This window comes from Lemur catta, chromosome 10 (assembly GCF_020740605.2).
Source record: "Lemur catta isolate mLemCat1 chromosome 10, mLemCat1.pri, whole genome shotgun sequence".
Classification (NCBI taxonomy): Eukaryota; Metazoa; Chordata; class Mammalia; order Primates; family Lemuridae; genus Lemur; species Lemur catta.
Window position 1 is genome coordinate 4829534 of NC_059137.1, and position 18481 is coordinate 4848014.

Genomic DNA, 18481 nt, shown 5'->3' on the forward strand with positions numbered 1-18481 from the left:
CATTCCCTGTAACTTGGACATATGTATGTATGAAATCTCTTAAAATTTTGTTTTAATTTCAGTACTAGAAAAATTTTTTAAAGATGCATATACACCAGCCTGAGTAAGAGCGAGACCCTGTCTCTACTAAAAAATAGAAACAAATTATCTGGACAACTAAAAAAAATATAGAAAAAATTAGCTGGGCAGGGTGGCGCATGCGTGTAGTCCCAGCTACTCGGGAGGCTGAGGCAGGAGGATCGCTTAAGCCCAGGAGTTTGAGGTTGCTGTGAGTGAGGCTGATGCCACGGCACTCACTCTAGCTTGGCCAACAGAGCGAGACTCTGTCTCAAAAAAAAGAAAAAAAAAGATGCATATACAAAATCTAAAGGATAACTTCTTAAAATGTGAAAAGACAGAATGACAAGAGTGGTCGGTAAAGCTACCTGAGACTCTGCCGTGTTGCATTTCTTGGGCAGTGCCTTCTACTCCAAATATAGAAACATGTGAAGGAGGGGCAGGGAGAGTGTGTGCACAGTGTGGCTGTGTGTGTGTCTGGAGCTGCTGGCAAGATTAACCGCAGCGTTCATGTAGTGCCACCTGTTGCTTCCTTCCACCTGTTGCCACTGGCCGTTATAGTGCCTTGTCAGCACTCAGACATAGTTGGAGTGACCTTGAAAATCACCTGAAACCTGTGCTGCTAACTCAAGGTTTCAAGAAGAAGTTAACAGCCTCCAAGTCAGTATCTGTCCCTAGTTAGTGCTTCCAGAGTTGAGACGGTTGGTTGTCATTACAAAGAATCTCCTTTCTTCACCTGATTTATTGCTTCTTGTGCTTAGAACTGGCTGTTTTGAGGCTATTAGGTATCCCAAGGAGAAAGATTTATTGGTAGGCATTGCACTGCCGTTGATGACATTGTCTCCCAGACTAGAATCGTGAGTGCTGTAATATATTTCCTGGGTTCTGTTAGCATGTTTTGGGCAGAGGTTCCCTTAGTTGGTCCCTGGGTCATGATTGGGGCCAGCCCTGCACTTGCATGAACCTGAGAAGGTTTTTTGGGACTAACCTCCACTCCTCACTTGTCTCCCCTAGTTCCACCCTGGTCATAATGGCAGAGATGTGAATCTGGCCAGCTTCTCAGCCCCATGCCTGCCCACACAGCAACTCAGGGCAGCGGACAGTGGAGAAGGCAGAAGTTGGCTCACCCAGCCCGTGTTTCTGAAGATCGCTGGCCACCAGAGAACCCCTACATCCTGCCTAGACTTCCCCATTTGTGTCTGCTTTCCCCCTGCTGTCAGTCTCACATGACAGGGTAGAAGTCCCACGGATTAGGAAACCGCTCTCACATCCCGTTTGACTAGGGAACCTGCGGGGTGAGGGATATGCTATGTCTCTTAGAGATGCTGTGAGGCCAGCATCAGAGGGGTGGGGCGGGGCAGCAATGAGATCAATACAGAAGGAGGCGAGTCAGACCAAGGGGGGAAGTGGATTAGCAGGCTTAGGCCAGATTGAGACTTCTACCTCACTGCCACAGGAAGAGGACAGTGGGCATTTATAAGGTCTTCATTTATTCAGAGTAGAGAGTTAGATGTTCAGTGCCACAGAACAACCTGATTAAGATCTGTAAGCAGTGGGAAATGAGAATTTAGAATTTGATCAACCTTGCTACCCATCCAAACCATATGTTAGGTTAGCTCCCTGTATTGAACAGGTGCCATGTGCCAGGCATTTTCATAAGTACCTTATTGCATTTTCCACAGGCAGTATCTTGTTTAATCTATATCATATCAGCCATGTCAGGAAGGATACTATTATTTTATTTATATTTATATTTATTTTTCCATTGCATAGTTTTTTTTCCGGACAAAGAAACTAATGATTTAAAGAGATACTATCTAAGTATTTTAGCCCAAGCAGCCTAACTCCAGTACACAACCCTTTTTTAATTTTTAATTTAAATTTTTTTAAGAAAAGGAGTCTGGCTGTGTTGCCCAGGCTGGAGTGCAGTGGCTATTCACAGGTGCAGTCATCGCACACTACAGCCTTGAGCTCCTGGGCTCAAGTGATCCTCCTAAGTAGTTGGGACTACAGGCCCCTGCCACTATACCAGGCTACCAATGCACGCCCTTTTAACCACCACGTGAATAATTAGACTGTTCACATAAATTTTGAAGCATAAAAAAGGATGTATAAGCCGGGTGTGGTAGCTCACGCCTGTAATCCTAGCACTCTGGGAGGCTGAGGCAGGAGGATTGCTTGAGCTGAAGAGTTTAAGACCAGCCTGAGCAAGAGTGAGACCCTGCCTCTACTAAAAATAGAAAAATTAGCCAGCCATGCTGGCCTGTACCTATAGTCCCAGCTACTCAGGAGGCTGAGGCAGGCAAAGGCAAATCACTTGAGCCCAGGAGTTTGAGGTTGCAGTGAGCTATCTATGATGATGCCACTGCACTCTGGCCCAGGAGAGAGCAAGACTCTGTCTCAAAAAAAAAAAAAAAAAAAGGAAGTATAAACTATAAATGGGACCCACCCTACTTGGGTGGGGAGGGAGAAGAGGCAGGGCAGAAGGAGCTGGAGAAATCACACTGTCCCATTCACCCTCTTCTAACCCCAGGGTTGACTGCTGACATATAAGGGCTGGTTTCCATAGCCCTCCTCACCCTGCCTGTGCAGCTGTCCAGATGAACTAGCCAGGTGCACTGGCTTCCTATGGATTTGTGTCCACATTTTGGGGACTAAGAAGGGCTTTCTGCAGCTCTGGCCAGCACACAGCTGTGAAGCTTTTGGTTTGACTCTGCATGTGAATGAGGGTCAGGCCCTGGCTTTCCTCTTTGGTCTAGAGTGCAGTGGGTTCCTAGATAGTTTGCAAAGGGGTAGATAGTTTATCCCGTCCTACCTGGCCATCTGGAAGGTCTTTGACAAAGGAATTGAACTTTGGCTTTATTAAGTCACATGCAACAATGGTAGACACTGTGACAGCCCTAAAGTACAAGGTGCTATGTCATTTATTTTTTTTTTTTAGTACTAAATTGCTAAAAAAAATTGACAGAGGGAGTGCTTTTTATTTTTAAAACTACAGGTATTATTTGTCCATTGCATAGGATAGTGTTTTGTTCCATAATTTTTAGCCAATTTCAAGTATTTTCTATGAATTTCTGTTACCAAAAGAAGTAGTCCTCTTCCTGGGTTTTTTGTTGTTGTTGGTGGTGGTGGTGGTGGTGGTTGATTTGTTCATTTGTTGAATGAATGTTTACTGAGCATCTTCGATGGGCCAGGTACCATGTAAGCCCTGGGAAGACAGGCATGAACAAGACAGGTAAGGTCCTCAAGGAGCTTGCATTCTTGTGAGGAGACACGTAAATCAATTAACAAGATGATTTCAGACACTGGAAGATGTTGTGGTAAATGGTGAGTTGAAGGAAGACTGCCCAGTGGGTTTTTGGTTTATTTAACAGCTTTATTGAGATGTAATTCACATATGCAATTTACTCATTTAAAATAAACAATTCAGTGGTTTTTTAGTAATTCACTGGGTTGTGCAATCATCACCAGATTCTGATTTTAGAATATGTTTGTCCCCTATCAGAAGAAACCCCATACGCACTAGCGGTGACTCTGCATCCCTCTCTCCGCCCCCCACCAATACTTGGACATTTCAAATAAATGGAGTCATACAACGTGGTCTTCTGTGGCTGACTGCTTTCCCTTAGCATATTTTCAAGGTTCAGCCAGGTTGTGGCATGTGTCAGTACATAATGTCTTTTTATTTCCAAATAATACTCCATTGTATGGATATGTAGCACGTTTTGTCATTCTCAGAAATTTGGACATCTCAATTGTTTCCACCTTTTGGCCACTATGAATAATGTTGCTATGAACTTTCCTTGAACTTACCTGTAAAATCACATGGACATATGTTTTCATTTCTCTTGCAGACATGTCCAGGAGTGGAAGTTCTGGGTCATATGGTAGCTCTGTGTTCGATCTTGTGAGGAATTGCCCAGCGTTTTCCATAGCAATTGCATGGTTTTACATTTCTACTCACCGTGTATGGGGTTTCCAATTTCTCTGGTCCTCACCAACACTCTGTCTATAATCTTCCCTGATTATACCTAGTGAGCATGAATTGATAACTTAGTGTGGTTTTGATTTACATTTCCCTAGTGACTAAATATGTTTTATTATCTTTTCATGTGCTTTGTTGCCAATTTGTATATCTTCTTTGGAGAAGAATTCAATCCAAATTCTTTGCCCATTTTAAATTGGGTTATTTGTCTTTTATTCCTGGGTTGTAAGAGTTCTTCATGTTTTCTGTATGTAAGTCCCTCATCATATATAGTCTGCCTCCATAGCTACGGGTTCTGCATCCTCCGATTCAACCAACCTCCAATAAAAAATATTTGCAACAAAAAAACCAATATAACAATAAAAAATACAAATTTTAAAATAGAATATAACAACTATTTACATAGCATTTACATTGTATTAAGTATTATAAGTAACCTGAAGGCAATGTAAAGTATACTGACAATGCACATAGGTTATGTGCAAATATTATGCCATTTTATAAAAGAGACTTGAACATTCATGGATTTTGGTATCTGTTAGAGGCCCTGGAACTAATCACCTAAAGATACTGATGGCAACTGTATGTGATTTGCAGATACAATCATGTGCCAAATAACAACATTTTGGTCAGTGCCAGACCACGTATAACATGATGGTTCCATAAGATTATAATGGAACTGAAAAATTCCTATTGCCTGGTGACGTCTTAGCCATCATAACATCATAGGGCAGTGCATAATTCACATGTTTGTGGTGAAGCTAGCGTAAACAAACCTACTGTGCTGCCAGTTGTATAAAAGTATAGCTCATACAATTATGTACAGTACATAACACTTGATAATATTAAACAGCTGTTACTGGTTTATGTATTTACTATATGTATAGTATTTTTATCGTTATTTTATATTTTTTAAAATTAATTGTAACAAAACAGCCTCAGGCAGGTTCTTGAAGAGGTGTTCCAGAAGAAAGTATTGTTATGATACTCGATGACAGCTCCAAGTGTGTTACTGCTCTGGAAGACCTTCTAGTGAGACAAGATGTAGAGGTGGAAGACAGTGATATTGATGATTCTGACCTTCTATGGGCTTAGGCTAATGTATGTGTTCATGTCTTAGTTTTAACAAAAATATTTAAAAAGTAAAGAACCAAAATATTTTAAAAATAGAAAAAAGCTTATAGAATAAGGATATAAAGAAAGTAGTTTTGTAAAGCTGTACAATGTGTTGTATTTTAAGCTAAGTGCTATTATGAAAGAGTAAAAAGGTTTAAATATTTAAGTTTATAAAGTAAAAAGTTACAGTAAACCTAGGTTAATTCATGGTTGAAGAAAGAAAAATTATTTTTTATAGGTTTAGTGTAGCCTAAATGTTCAGTGTTTATAAAGTCTATAGTAGTATACAGTAATGTCCTAGGCCTTCACATTCACTCACCATTCATTTACTCACTGACTCACCCAGAGTGACTTCCAGTCCTGCATGCTCCATTCATGGTAAGTGCCCTATATAGATGTACCAATTTTTATCTTTTATACGTATTTTTACTGCACCTTTTCTATGTTTAGATACACAAATACTTACCATTGTGTTATAATTGCCTACAGTATGCAGGACAGTAACATGTTGTATGGGTTTGTAGCCTAGGGACAATAGGCTATAACACATAGCCTAGGTATGTAGCAGGCTGTACCGACTAGGTTTGTGTAAGTACACTCTATGACATTCACACAACAATGATGCGTTTTTCAGAATGTATTCCCATTGTGAGCAAGGCATTACTGTGTTTTCTCCTATCCTGTGGGGTTGTCTTTTCACTTTTTGATAGTATCATTTGTAGCACAAAAGTTTTTAATTTTGTTGAAGTCCAATTTATTTTTTTTCTTTTGTTTCTTATGCTTATGGTGTTGTATCTAAGAAAACACGGTCAAATCCAAGGTCACAAAAACTCCTTTGTTTTCTCTAAGAGTAGTATAATTTTAACTCTTACATTTAGGTCTGATCCATTTTGAGTTCATTTTTTTATATAGTGTGAGATAGGGGCCCAAATTCATTCTTTTGCACATGGCCACCCAGTTGTCCAAGCACCATTTGTCGAAAAGAGTATTCTTTCCCCTGTTAAATGGTCTTGATACCCTTGTTGAAAATCAGTTGGCCATAGACACATGAGTTTATTTCTGGACTCTCTATTCTATTGATCTGTGTGTCTGTCCCTATGCCTGTACCACACTGTCTTGATTAGTGTGGCTTTGTGGTAGTTTTTACATTGAGAAGTGTAAGTCCTCCAACTTTGTTCTTCTTCTTCAAGATTGTTTTGGCTGTTTGAGACTCTTGTATTTCCATACTAATTTTAGGATTAGATTGCCAATGTCTGCAAAAAAAAAAACAGCCAGCTGGGATTGTTATAGGGATTACAGTGAATGTGTAGATCAATTTGGGTAGTATTGCTATCTTAACAATATTAACCTTTTGATCCATGACATAAGATGTCTTTCCATTTATTTGGATTATCTCTTATTTCTTGCAATGATGCTTTGTAGTTTTCAGTGTGTCTTGCGTTTCTTTCATTAAATTTATGCCAGTGTATTTTATTATTCTTGATACTGTAAATGGAAGCTTTTTGAAATTTTAGTTTGGAATGTTCATTGCTACCATATAGAAATGCAATTAATTTTTATACATTGTTCTGGTATCCTGTCACCTTACTGAATTTGTTTATTAGTACTAATAGTTTTTTAATGGATTGCTTGGGAATTTCCATACAAGATCATGTCATCTACAAATAGAGATACATCGTCCTTTCCAATCTGGATACCTTTTGTTTCTTTTTCGTGCCTAATTGCCCCACAAGAACCTCCAGTACAACATCAAATAGGAGTGGCAAGAATAGACATCAGAGTCTTGTTCCTGATCTTAGGGGGAAATCATTCAGTCTCTCACCATGGTCCAGAGGATTTTGAACACCTTATGTCTAGTTTAGTCGCCCCTTCCAACTGTGGAGCCTTGCACATGTCACTTCCTGCAGTTCCCTAAACCAAAGAATGAGGAGGATGATTCGAAAGGGGCTTCCTTTCCAGTTCTTACCTCCTATGCTGCTGTGATTCTACTTGGTATTCTTTCTTCTTAGCCAGTTCCCTTGGATGTTAGTTAGATCATCATATGGATTCTATAAGGACATTTGGAAATATTTGCAAGTTTTTTCTCCATATTTATTTGGACTGCCTCTGATTTCCACAATTCTGAACAACCTAATGTAGATGGAAGTTGCAAAAATGGAAACATGCAAACAGAGATGTTTTCATGGATCCATATTTCCTTCCCTTTGAAACTCTCAACGGCCACAAAAAAAGATTGGTTTGGGGACATTGCTCATTTCCACAAAAGACCAGTGAACCATTCTTCTTCTCACTCTGCCCTCTAACAGTCAGTACCCTCTTTGTTTTCAGACTCTCAGCGTTCTCATCTCTCTTCCTTCACCATGAAGCTGATGGACAAATTCCACTCGCCTAAAATCAAGAGAACTCCGTCAAAGAAGGGAAAACCAGCTGAGGTGTGTGTGAAGATTCCAGAGAAGCCTGTGAACAAAGTAAGCTGACTCTCCAGGTGTTTCTCCTGGCCTTGCCTGCTTTGAGCAGTATAAGTTTGTGCTGGTTGTATGTTCACTCCCTGGGGATTGAGCTTTGAGTACATCACACCTATTCCGTAGCATTCCATGGTTCCAGGTGGAGCCTTCAGTGTCCTTGTGAAATAAGGACCATTAGGATAGGATGGTGAGCGTTTCCCATGTTAATTAGAGTTGAGCTCAGTTAGCTAGAACAGTTCTCCTTTTCCAGCTGTGTCATCCCCTGGGCATTTAAAACAGCTCAGCACGTTATGTTCACACCCAGGATGCTGCCTCCCTGCCCCAGAGTTCCCCATATTGCCTTGGCGCACACTCGAACCAGGGAAGTTTGTGATGTCCAGAACGTCCATCATTCGGCTTTAGGGCCAGTGCTCTGAAACGTGCAAACCCCTCGAAACCCGGCAAAGATGTCCTGAAGTGCTAGTAACCTCAGCAGGGCCAGTCAAGCCAGATATGTCGGAACAGCTATTGATTTTCATCAACCCCTCCCTTCAGCCTAAAACGGCCATTTCAAGCTCTGTAGGAATCCAGGTTTCCTCTCTTCCAGGAGGCAACAGACAGATTTCTACCAGAGGGCTACCCTATCCCCTTGGATCTGGAGCAGCAGGCAGTAGAATTTATGTCCACCAGTGCTGTGGCTTCCAGGTCTCAAAGGCAGAAGGTCAGTGTGACATTAAGAACAATTGGGTTTGCCTTGCCTTCTACTGCAGAATCCTGGTCCATGGTTTTGGGGATGGAAAAAAATCTATTGCAGTATTACTGTGTTCTATTGGGGGGCGACTGTGGGCTGAATTGTTGAGGAAAAAAAGAGTCCAGGGGGCCTTGGATAAAAGTGAGAGTTTATCCAAGCTTTCATGATCTTTGGAGAGAGCTCAGTGCTCTGTGGCAAAAGCCTGGGGATTCTTTCTGGGGTTGGTCTGGGTGTGCTGCTTGGGTCCAACGGGTTCCAGAGGGAAGTGAGTAAGTCTCATCTCTCAAGACCAGCTGTTCTTTCCTTGAATTGCTAAGATGATCAGAATAGTTTAGAAGGGGAAAGGCTTCTAGAGCCTTAGAGTGTTCTCTTAGATATCTTGCAAGGAGTGTGATGAGACTGCCACGTAATCAAGTGCTCTCGAGCCAGGGATGCCATCTGTGTCGCTAACATTTGCTGAGCCTTTTCTTGGCCCCATGCTAAGTGCTTTACGTGTGTTCTCTTATCTTCATAACAACCCTGATAGGTGATAAAACCTACTTTGCTGAAAAGGAAACTGAATCTATAGAGATATTATAGCATTTAGCCAAAGTGAAACAGTAAAAATGTGGTGAAGTCAAGATTTGAACGCAGGCTGTCTGACATCAGAGTCTGAATTCTTAAGATGCTACGTTTCCTCTTTATGAAAGACAAAATTTATTTAATATCTCACACATCTAAATATTAATCCCAACTCACTACTGTACATAAAACTAAAGTTATCAATGTAAAATAAAAACAAGCCTCGGCCGGGCGTAGTGGCTCACGCCTGTAATCCTAGCACTCTGGGAGGCCGAGACTGGTGGATCGCTCGAGGTCAGGAGTTCGAAACCAGCCTGAGCAAGAGTGAGACCCCGTCTCTACCAAAAATAGGAAGAAATGATTTGGACAGCTAAAAATCTATATAGGGCATGGTGGCGCATGCCTGTAGTCCCAGCTACTCAGGAGGCTGAGGCAGGAGGATTGCTTAAGCCCAGGAGTTTGAGGTTGCTGTGAGCTAGGCTGACGCCACAGCACTCACTCTAGCCCGGGCAACAGAGTGAGACTCTGTCTCAAAAAAAAAAAAAAAAAAACAAGCCTCTTAGACAATAGATCCTCAATCCTTTAGTGATTATCCAAAGCACAACTTCTGTGTAGTGGAACTGTTGTCACATCTGTCAACATAATGCAACTGGTCAACACTACCTTGTTGTTGAAACACCTAACTCTTGAATGTTGCAATTTATCTGTTTTCAGTTTTTATGTTGACCAGCAGAATATCTTAAAATTCTAGTTAAAAGTAGAGAAAATAATGGTTTTAAATCCAAAAGTCTTTCATTGAAAAGTTTTTCCCACCCCATCTGTTAAGCACAGGAGGCCAAAGAGGAGGAGGCAGAGAGTCAGTGTTGGCCAGATGGAAGGAGAGTAATAAAGTAGAAGATTTGGTCAGTGCCACAATTTTGTGTTTTTAATTATTATGGGACATAATAGTTGTATCACAATTATTTTTTATTACAGTCTGTTTAGCAACCTCTTGGAGCTGAGTTTAATATTAAACTCCAAGGAGTGCATAAGTTGTTCTCGAACACTAGTCCAGGCAGTTCAGAATAAAGTGATTTACTAACAGCTTTGTTCTGCTGGTGAACTCTGATGTGAAACTGTTCAGCCACCCAATTTTTGGATTTTTTTCCTTTTTATTCACTATTCCAGGAGAGGTTATGGAAGAAAACATGATGCTAGAGTATGTTGGCTTGGTGGGGCACCTGCAAGCCCCAGGGGACACTTGGCACTGTCTGGAGACAGTTTTGGTTGTCACAAAGGGAGGGTGAAGCAGGTGCTACTGGCATCTAGTGGGTAGGGGCCGGGGTGCAGGTAAACATCATACAACATACAGGACAGCTGTCCCAAAACAAAGAATTGTCTGCCCCAAAATGTCAGTATTGTTGAGGCTGAGAGAACTGTTATGTGGCAAGAAGCTGTAGGTGTGATCTTCTACCAAGAAGGAGTGTTGTCCTTTTTTTGGTAATTGCTCTTTAAGAAGGGTTGGATTACTGTGCCCTGCCCCAAGTCACCTGCGTGGGACAAAGTAGGTGTTACTTAGTGGAGGCCCACAGACAGAACTGGAAATGCTGAGGAATCTGCCAGAGCACGTGGACTCAAGATTATGTTGAGAAACCTTGCCGTAGATCTGTCATGCTGTCCTCATTTGTTGTTCATTCGCCCTCACTTAGGGAGCATTTACATACATTCTCGTTTTATCCCAGGTTGTATACATGGTCTCTGTTTTTAAATACATGGGAGATTGAAGCACAGGGAGGTAGAAGTCCAGATTCAGATTCATTGTCACTTACTGAGGTTTCTCTTTGTACAGACCCTGTCCTGGGTGGTTTCACACATGCTGTCTTATTTACTCCTCACCGTAACTGTGCAGGAAAGCTTTTATTCTTCCCACTATGCAGACAGTGTTGGCTGTGGCTCAGGTTTTCTTAGTTGAAATACAGTTTTCCCACTATGTTCTGTTGTCTTTCCAGACTGCTCTTAGTAGTCTCTTGCATCTTCTTAGTTGAATTTTAAAATTTATGGTACACTGTGGTGAATTTATAAACTTTTTTGCAACTTTTAAACAAGCCTAGCAGTGAGCTGCAGAGTGTTAAAGTAGTGGAGAACATTTAGCCACATTGTGGGAGTCCCAGCATAATTGTAGTTAGCACAGTCCAAAATGGCCTGGGAGGTGTGAGTCTTCCCTCGCTGAGGGCACGTGGACAGAGGGTTAGATCCAGGGGCTTGTTGAGTAGACCCCTGAGAGCCTTGCCCTTTCTGCTTTCAACATCTTATGAAATACAAGCAGGGAGATGCTGCTGCCAGAGAGCTGAGTGGTGGGCAGTGATGGGGGTGCCTGCTGTAACTGGTCTCTGTGTTAAACACATCTTCTTGCTAGACCTCGCTGTTCTGGTCCAACGGAGAATAATAATGTTGCGTTCCTTTTAAATAAATCCTGTGATTTAAGTTTTTTATTATACTGTTTGTGATTTGCTTTCCTCCTCAGTCCCTGAGGCTTAACCCAGATTTGAATGGTTCACTGTCCTCCCGCGTGGGGAATGAGACTTGAGTTGCTGTGGAGCAGACAGGCCCCAGGCTGAGACAAGGAAAAGAGAAGGCAGATTGGGGTTGCCCTAGATGCCACCCTGCTCTTAGGAGAGAAGTGTCTGAAGATGAGGACCAGTTTTTCCTCACTTCTGTCTCCTCCAGAGCCAGTATAGTGGCATGTAGCGGCGAAGCAGCAGCCCCAGTGTCCCGAATGAGCACAATGCCACGGGCAGGAAAGCTGGTGGAAGTTTTCTCTCCATCTCTGCCATCTGGGCCTCATTTTACTGATTCATTGAATAGAGCTTCAGACCAAGGGATCTCTAGTAAATTATTTTACTTCTTACAGTAGATTTCTGATTGGTCTTTTTTCTCCTCTCCCTCTGCCCAGGCTCTGCAATCTAAGAAAGTTCAAATTCCATTTCCTTTACTACAGCTGTGTGACCTTGGGCAGGTTGCTTGTTTTCTCACCTGTGAAATAATAGTGTCTGCTTTATATGGTGGCTGTAACCCTTAAATGAAACAATGTGTATAAAATACATAGCACAGTGGGTGACTAGAAGTCCCTGACGAGTGGTAGCAATAAGCTGGCCTCTTTCTTTCCTTTTCAGAGTTGTACATCTTTTGTTCTCTTTCTTGCCTTTATTATTAGCAGATATACAGACTCTGATGTTGGTGGCGTGTTTGTTAAGTTGATGCACCACTTCCTTTTGTATCTCATTCAGTCCCCATATTAACCTCTTTGGTTACACAGGGCCAGTATTATTCTTCCCGTTTGTGAACAACAAGCCCCATGTCCAGCAGTTGACCTTGTGTCTAGGCCCTCCCCAGGCACAGATAGTCTTGTTTAGTTTCCAGGCTTATGTGAACCAGTGGTGGCAGCTCATCCCCCACAGCAGGAGGGCTGTGCAGGTAGATGCATCTGCCTCTTCAGGTTATGCAGCCGGGCCATTTTAGCAAAGCCAAGGCATCGAGTCCCAGGTTCTGGCTGGTGCTGGGTGTAGGTGTGTCACTGTAAACTCTCCGACTGTGGGCTACATTTTGCGAGAAGCCACAGTTTAACAGCTGAAGGGCTAGGGGAATGCACAATGTTCAGAGGGCATTGATTCTGGGAGTGGCATTTGAGAGTTAATGATGCAACCTGACTCTGCTAAGTTGTTGGCTCCTTTATTAGGAGCTGAGGGCAGCCTGGCTCTTAAATAGCTGACTCGGTCTCTCTGCAACAACAGGAAAATTCTCTTTTTGCTCTGAAGTGCCTTGCCCCTTTCCAATGCCTAGCAAACCTGATGACACATTTTCTTAAAATGTTTCCTCTTCCCTTGCCAAGTTTCATCATTTCTGGCTTCTGCCACTTTCTGATATGCTAAGATGGCAGTATTATTGTCATAGTCCTCTTGCCATGGCTTTGGGCACATTTGATGTATGCATGCACTGTGATTCCTTCTTACTCAGGTTCTTCCCGGCCGTGGGCAGGGGATGGTGGAACAGAGAGCTTTCGTCCATGAGATGGAGAAACAAGCACCTGGCCTCTTACAGGCAGGAAATAAACAAATATGTCAGGCGGTGAAAAGAGAAACATAAAGCTAGGGCACAGGGATCCAGTTGTTCCCCTCTCTAGGGGATGAGGAAGGGGTGCCCTGGAGAACACCTTTTGGGAAGTGCCCGTTGAGAGAAATTACACTGGGTCTTTGAAAGTTGTCTAACTGAAGTAGCTATTTACTTGTTGATCTCATTTATTTATATATTTTTCTTTTCATATTCCCGTGAAATAAAAGCCTCTACTATTGAATTATTTTAATTTAAAATAATATTCGCCATCATTTTAGAAAAGAGCTAGTGTTCAAAATCATAATCACGTTTCACTTTATTTCTATTATTTGTATATTTATAGATTATTATTTAAATCAGCTTTTTCTAGAAATTATCTCCTTACCCTCAATTGCTTACATTTTCTGGACTGCAAAGAGCCCACAGGTGGCAGTTTTTCTCATAGAACCCCTCCCTCTTAATTCGCACTGGGCATGTCATCAGTTCCACCTGGGTCCGTATCCACTTTGCATTTATCCATTCTGTAGGTTGCTCCTGATTTTGCTTGCCCTGCCAGCCAGCTGGGACCTGACCCATGGACACCAGGACTAGTGCAGGGTGGGGGAGGAACGAAAGGGGTTGTGTGTGCTACTGGCTGTGGACCCACGTCAGCTGTAGTCAAGAAGAGTTGGGTGATGCTTTGAATACTGGAAAGTGCAGGGCTCTGTATTTTCGTTTCCTCTTGGGTCAGCTTTCCTCAGGAGCAGAGGGACCCTTCGAGCTATTAGCAGCCAGTGGACAAGTCATTGCCATCTGCTCTGACTTCTTCACCTCTTCACCCTAGAGTGCCCCCCTTTCTATCCCTGGGAGTTCCCAAGCCCTTTGGACACAGCCTGTCATTTCCAGAGCGCTTCACTGGGATGAACGAGGTGGGAGCCAAGTGAGGAGTCCCAGGGGAAGGGCTTTGAACTCTCATGGCCCAGACCAGTCTTGCACGGTCTCTCAGATCTTTGGAAGAAAGGCCTGGGGTTTCTAGATTACAGAAGGTATATGTACCGTGGGACTGGCCTGCTGCTTTTTCAGGTCATCAGCAAATTGGCCCTCACTACACTTGATGTGGTTAGTGGTGGTAGCTCAGGTGGTTACTAGGACAGAGAGGAGGAGAAGTGGTTTTCAAGACCTCAGGGTCTGGGATGAGAACTCAGAAATTACTAAATGACCTTTCTTGGTCCAAGCCCCCTTCTCCCTTCGGGTCTAGCCTCTGTCTCCTGATTGCAGTCCTTAGAAAAATCATCTGCTTGGTTTCTGCAACAAGAAACCTTTTCCATTCACATCAATCTCAAGCTAGTTTAAAGAAAATTTAACTTTATTTTTTTCAAACTATCTCCCTTTAATCTCTCTCCTCCCTCCTTATGCTTAACGTTTCCTTTCAGAACCTGAGCTGGCTGGAAGAGAAAGAGAAGGAAGTTGTCAGTGCCTTGCGATACTTTAAAACCATTGTGGACAAAATGGCTATTGATAAGAAGGTACTGGAGATGCTTCCAGGGTCAGCCAGCAAAGTGCTGGAAGCCATCTTACCCCTGGTGCAGAGCGATCCTCGAATTCAGCACAGGTGAGTTGCTCCGAAGGCCTTGGGTATGTCAGAGCAATGGAAGGCTTAGAGGTATCTTGGTTTTAGGGCCCTTTGAAACTGGAGGTTTCTAGGAACAGTTAGGAAAAGGTGTCCACCCTTCAGGCCCTCCCTCCAACACAACTATCCTTGATGCCCTCGCAGGGTTGAGGTCATAGTTACTCCTGAAGCCTCAACACTGAGGCAGATCTCTGCCATCCATAGGGATATGGCCACAGTATAAGTTCGTGGTCATTTCTTTGCATTAGTGATAATTGCATTGGTTTGGATACGTTTCTCCTAGTATCCTCAGCCACCTAACGTATTCAGCCTTATCAGCATCTAGCTGTTGTAGTCCTCAGCTGCTTAGGTGATCAGGGCAAAAGAGGTGGACAAGAACCCCATTAGAGCAGGGGTGCTGCAGCGCTTAACTGGTCGAGCTGGGACGCCTTCCAAACAGTGCCTGGCTTCACTGGAAGCAGGGAGGGGGCTGTTTTGAATGAAGCTCTTTGAGTGTCCAGTAGCCACCAGAGACCCGGGCAGAAGAGCGCCAGCTGGGAACCCACCTGCATGAGTCTCCTGGAGGGGGAGGGTCACTGTCAGGATTGGACTGTAGACCTGGCTTCAGTGACACAACTACAATGTGGAAGTTCAAGAGTTTTTTAGTATTAAATACTTTAGATCCGAGGGGCACACAGCAGCATGGAAGCCACACGTGGAGGTCAGGGAGCACAGGCAGGGAGGGAGAGAAGGGACCCCGTGGGCGTGCGCCTTTATTGGATCCAGGCTGTTATCCAAACAGGTTTCTTGCGGGGAGCTTTAATTGGTGGGTTTAAAACAGTCACTAGTTCCGGGAGTTCATGCTGTTACTGAGAGGTCACTTGAAGTTCTCGGGCAAATGTCTCCGTGGCCCATTTAAAGGAAGCGGTGGGGAAGCAAGGAGCCCAGCCCACCTCTAGAAATGCCTCTAAGTTTTTATCTCTGGCCACTAGCTGGAGCCACTAGAGTGGGGTGTGGTTGTTGAAACCCATCAAGGGTTCTTGAGCCCTCCTTCTGGTATGAGAAAGTTAAACATATTTAAAAATGGATGCTGAGATGACGTAAAATTATAAGCACTCACTGCGAGGGCGTGGAGTGGAGTGAGCCTTTGCCCCAGGAAGCTTTTGTTGGGTAATGCTTTTATTGTTAGGGTGCATTTTCCTCTTGAAGGTTAGTGAGAGGCTTGCCCCATATTTATTGTTAAATGTAAAAAGAAAAGCATTATTAAATGTAATTTGAAATGAAAGCCTAGCAGGAGCTTTTTCTTAAGAGGCTGGCAGATTTTTTTGTTTTTCTTCTGTGATACCTGTTCAGGATAAATGCATCTCTGTTTTGATTCTTCAAGATGGCTTAGTGTTCATTTAGCCCCATGAGGCTAAGCTTTTATGAACTGCTTTCAGAACTTGGCAGTAAAGTTCATAGTTTTCTTCTTCTGGGAGACAAAGCAAACAGTGTCTTTATTTCCAAGAAACTCTCTGCCCTGGGGCTTCCACGCTAGAGTTTCAGCTGACCCCTGCGTGTAGTGGTCTTTGGCACGGAGCTCTCTGGCACTGGTGGATGAGGCAGGAAGAAGCATCGGCGTGGCTGAGCCCTGCGCTGTCTGCCCTGTATTCAGTCCGGTGCCCTGCTCTTAGAAGGGCTCAGTGGCGGTGTTATTTTTCTTGATGTCCCCAAAATGATTGAAAATACTCCTCAAATGTTCGTTTTACATTCTTTTCCTTGTGTCTTTCCTCCCTAAGTGCAGCTCTTGAAGGTCTTTCCCTGCCCCTTCTGTGGCTGGGTCCTCACAGGCAGACCTTTGCTGCCCTCACCTTGGTTTCTAGGATGGTGAGGGACTGGCCTTGAATAGAGACAGCTGGCTCTTTCAGTTGGAGCCACGAATGGAGCATTCTCCTGTGTGGGGGCACCCAGGGGCCCATGTGAGAGCATGAGCCGTGCCGGCCATCACACAGGGGACTTTGCGCTGTTGCAGAAATAAGCCAGCAGCTGGGCCGCTGAGCAGCATTTTTACAGTACTGAACCCTCCTTCCTTTCTTATGTCTTGTCCCCTTGACACAGAAGTATGCTGCTTCCAAGCTAATAATGGGAAGGGTGAACATATTGTCAAGTTCTTTAAGTGCCTTCAGGGAAACTTTAGCATCCAGTGCAGGGTAGAAATTAACTATTAAATAAAAGTATTTCCTCCTGTTTTTCATCTCACTATTGCCAGTAGTTTAACAGTGGGATGCTTTGGTGGAATCCCCTGTGAGCACATCGGTGGAAGGCACCAGTCTTCGTTAAAGAGGCCTCACCCACAGCGGCTCACACCTGTAATCCCAGTACTTTGGGAAGCAAGGCGGGAGGATGGCTTTTCCCAGGAGTTTGAGGCTGCAGTGAGCTGTGGTCGCCCCACTGCACTCCAGCCTGGGTGACAGAGTGAGGCCTCATCTCTAAAAAAACAAATAAATAAGTAACAAAGAGGCCTCACCTGGCCTTGCCAGGAAGAGCGAGGTCTATCCGGCTGCCAGAAGCACATTCCCCCGCAGGACGACATCCGCTGTGATCCAGCCCCAGGAGAGGCCGCAGAGCTTTGTTTCCCTGCTCAGTCCTCCTTCCTGAGAGGAGAGATCCAACGCTGAAAGCGTTTCATTTGCATTATCCCCAGAAACAGACCAATCCTGGCTTTCTCAGAGCTCCTTTTAAACATTTGTTTGTTTCTAGCGGGACTTGAGCAGTTTGCTTTCATTCCTGCTGACCCTTCTTTTCTCCTGTTGGAGCGCGCAGAGTGGAACCACGGGCTAAGCGGAAACTTTCCATCTCTCGGAAAGATTTTTTCCTCCTTACCTGATTCTGAAGAGTTTCTCATTAGAGCACTGTTTGGTGCAGGTTTTTGTTTTAAATAGCTTTGTTTTTAGAACCTCTTTTAATTATATTTTACCATATTATATGTTTTCCTCAAAACTGTTAACATACCTTTGTCTCCTAAATGTCTCCCTCATTTTTGTTTTATTGGAGTGGAGGAGGGGCAGCATGTACATTTTCTCCATTTTTGTTCTTGCTCTGTTATAATGCATATTTAAAATGGAAAAATAATCCTTTCCAGAATTCCTAGTGAAAATTATCTTTAGTTATTTAGAAGTGTGTGGAAGATGTAAAAATTCTTCATTTCAGCTACTCCTCTACAATCACTGAGGCTTTCCCAAAGTACTCTGGGCTTCTGTTTGTGTGTGTTGGCAACAGTGTAGCTGGTGGCTGGTACCTGACACACACACACACACACCCCTTACAAGTCATCTCGCCTCTGGTTTGTTGTTCTCAGAACAGTCTTTGTGAGTGCGCTGCTGTGGCCTCAGGCTCGGTTACAGCATGAGGGCGGTGAGGCTGAGCCCATATTAGGAGGAATTCAAATAGACTGCGGGTCTGTTCTGAGCTCGTGGCTGTTCCTTTAAAGGAACATGCTGTTAAAATTCCTGTTGGAATTTGAATTTTAAAACCCATTGGCTCCCCGTGACATGTCTAAAATGAATTTTAGTCTAATTTGTAACGAGAAGTGTGCGATGCTCTGACCTAGTCTGGTGACCAGCGGCGCTGAGGCGGGAAGATGCGGCTCCTTGAGAGATGTCACCAGCATCTCACAGAGGGATGCGAAGTGGGGAAAAGCACATTAACTATCGTGATGGAATATTTATGTTGTATTTGGGAAATGAAAACAATTTTATAACACAGATAGAATATAAAGCTGCACAAAGTTTCTTGTTGGATGTAAGGAGAAAGGCTCAGGGGAGAAAAGGTTTATTTATTAAAAGGAGGTGTAAGTTTTATAAAAAGAAAGATTGAGAAACATGCCCTAGCCACTGAGAAAGTGGATATCT

General features: G+C 43.4%; 1 protein-coding gene across 1 annotated transcript in view; it reads left to right on the plus strand.

Annotated features, from left to right (window-relative positions):
- Positions 1 to 18481, plus strand: part of RAPGEF1 (Rap guanine nucleotide exchange factor 1) — a 137987-nt gene that overhangs the window by 66208 nt on the left and 53298 nt on the right. Inside the window, 3 exon segments of the mRNA XM_045563702.1 lie at positions 7487 to 7626; positions 8210 to 8323; positions 14416 to 14594. Coding sequence (XP_045419658.1) covers positions 7487 to 7626; positions 8210 to 8323; positions 14416 to 14594 — 433 coding nt within the window.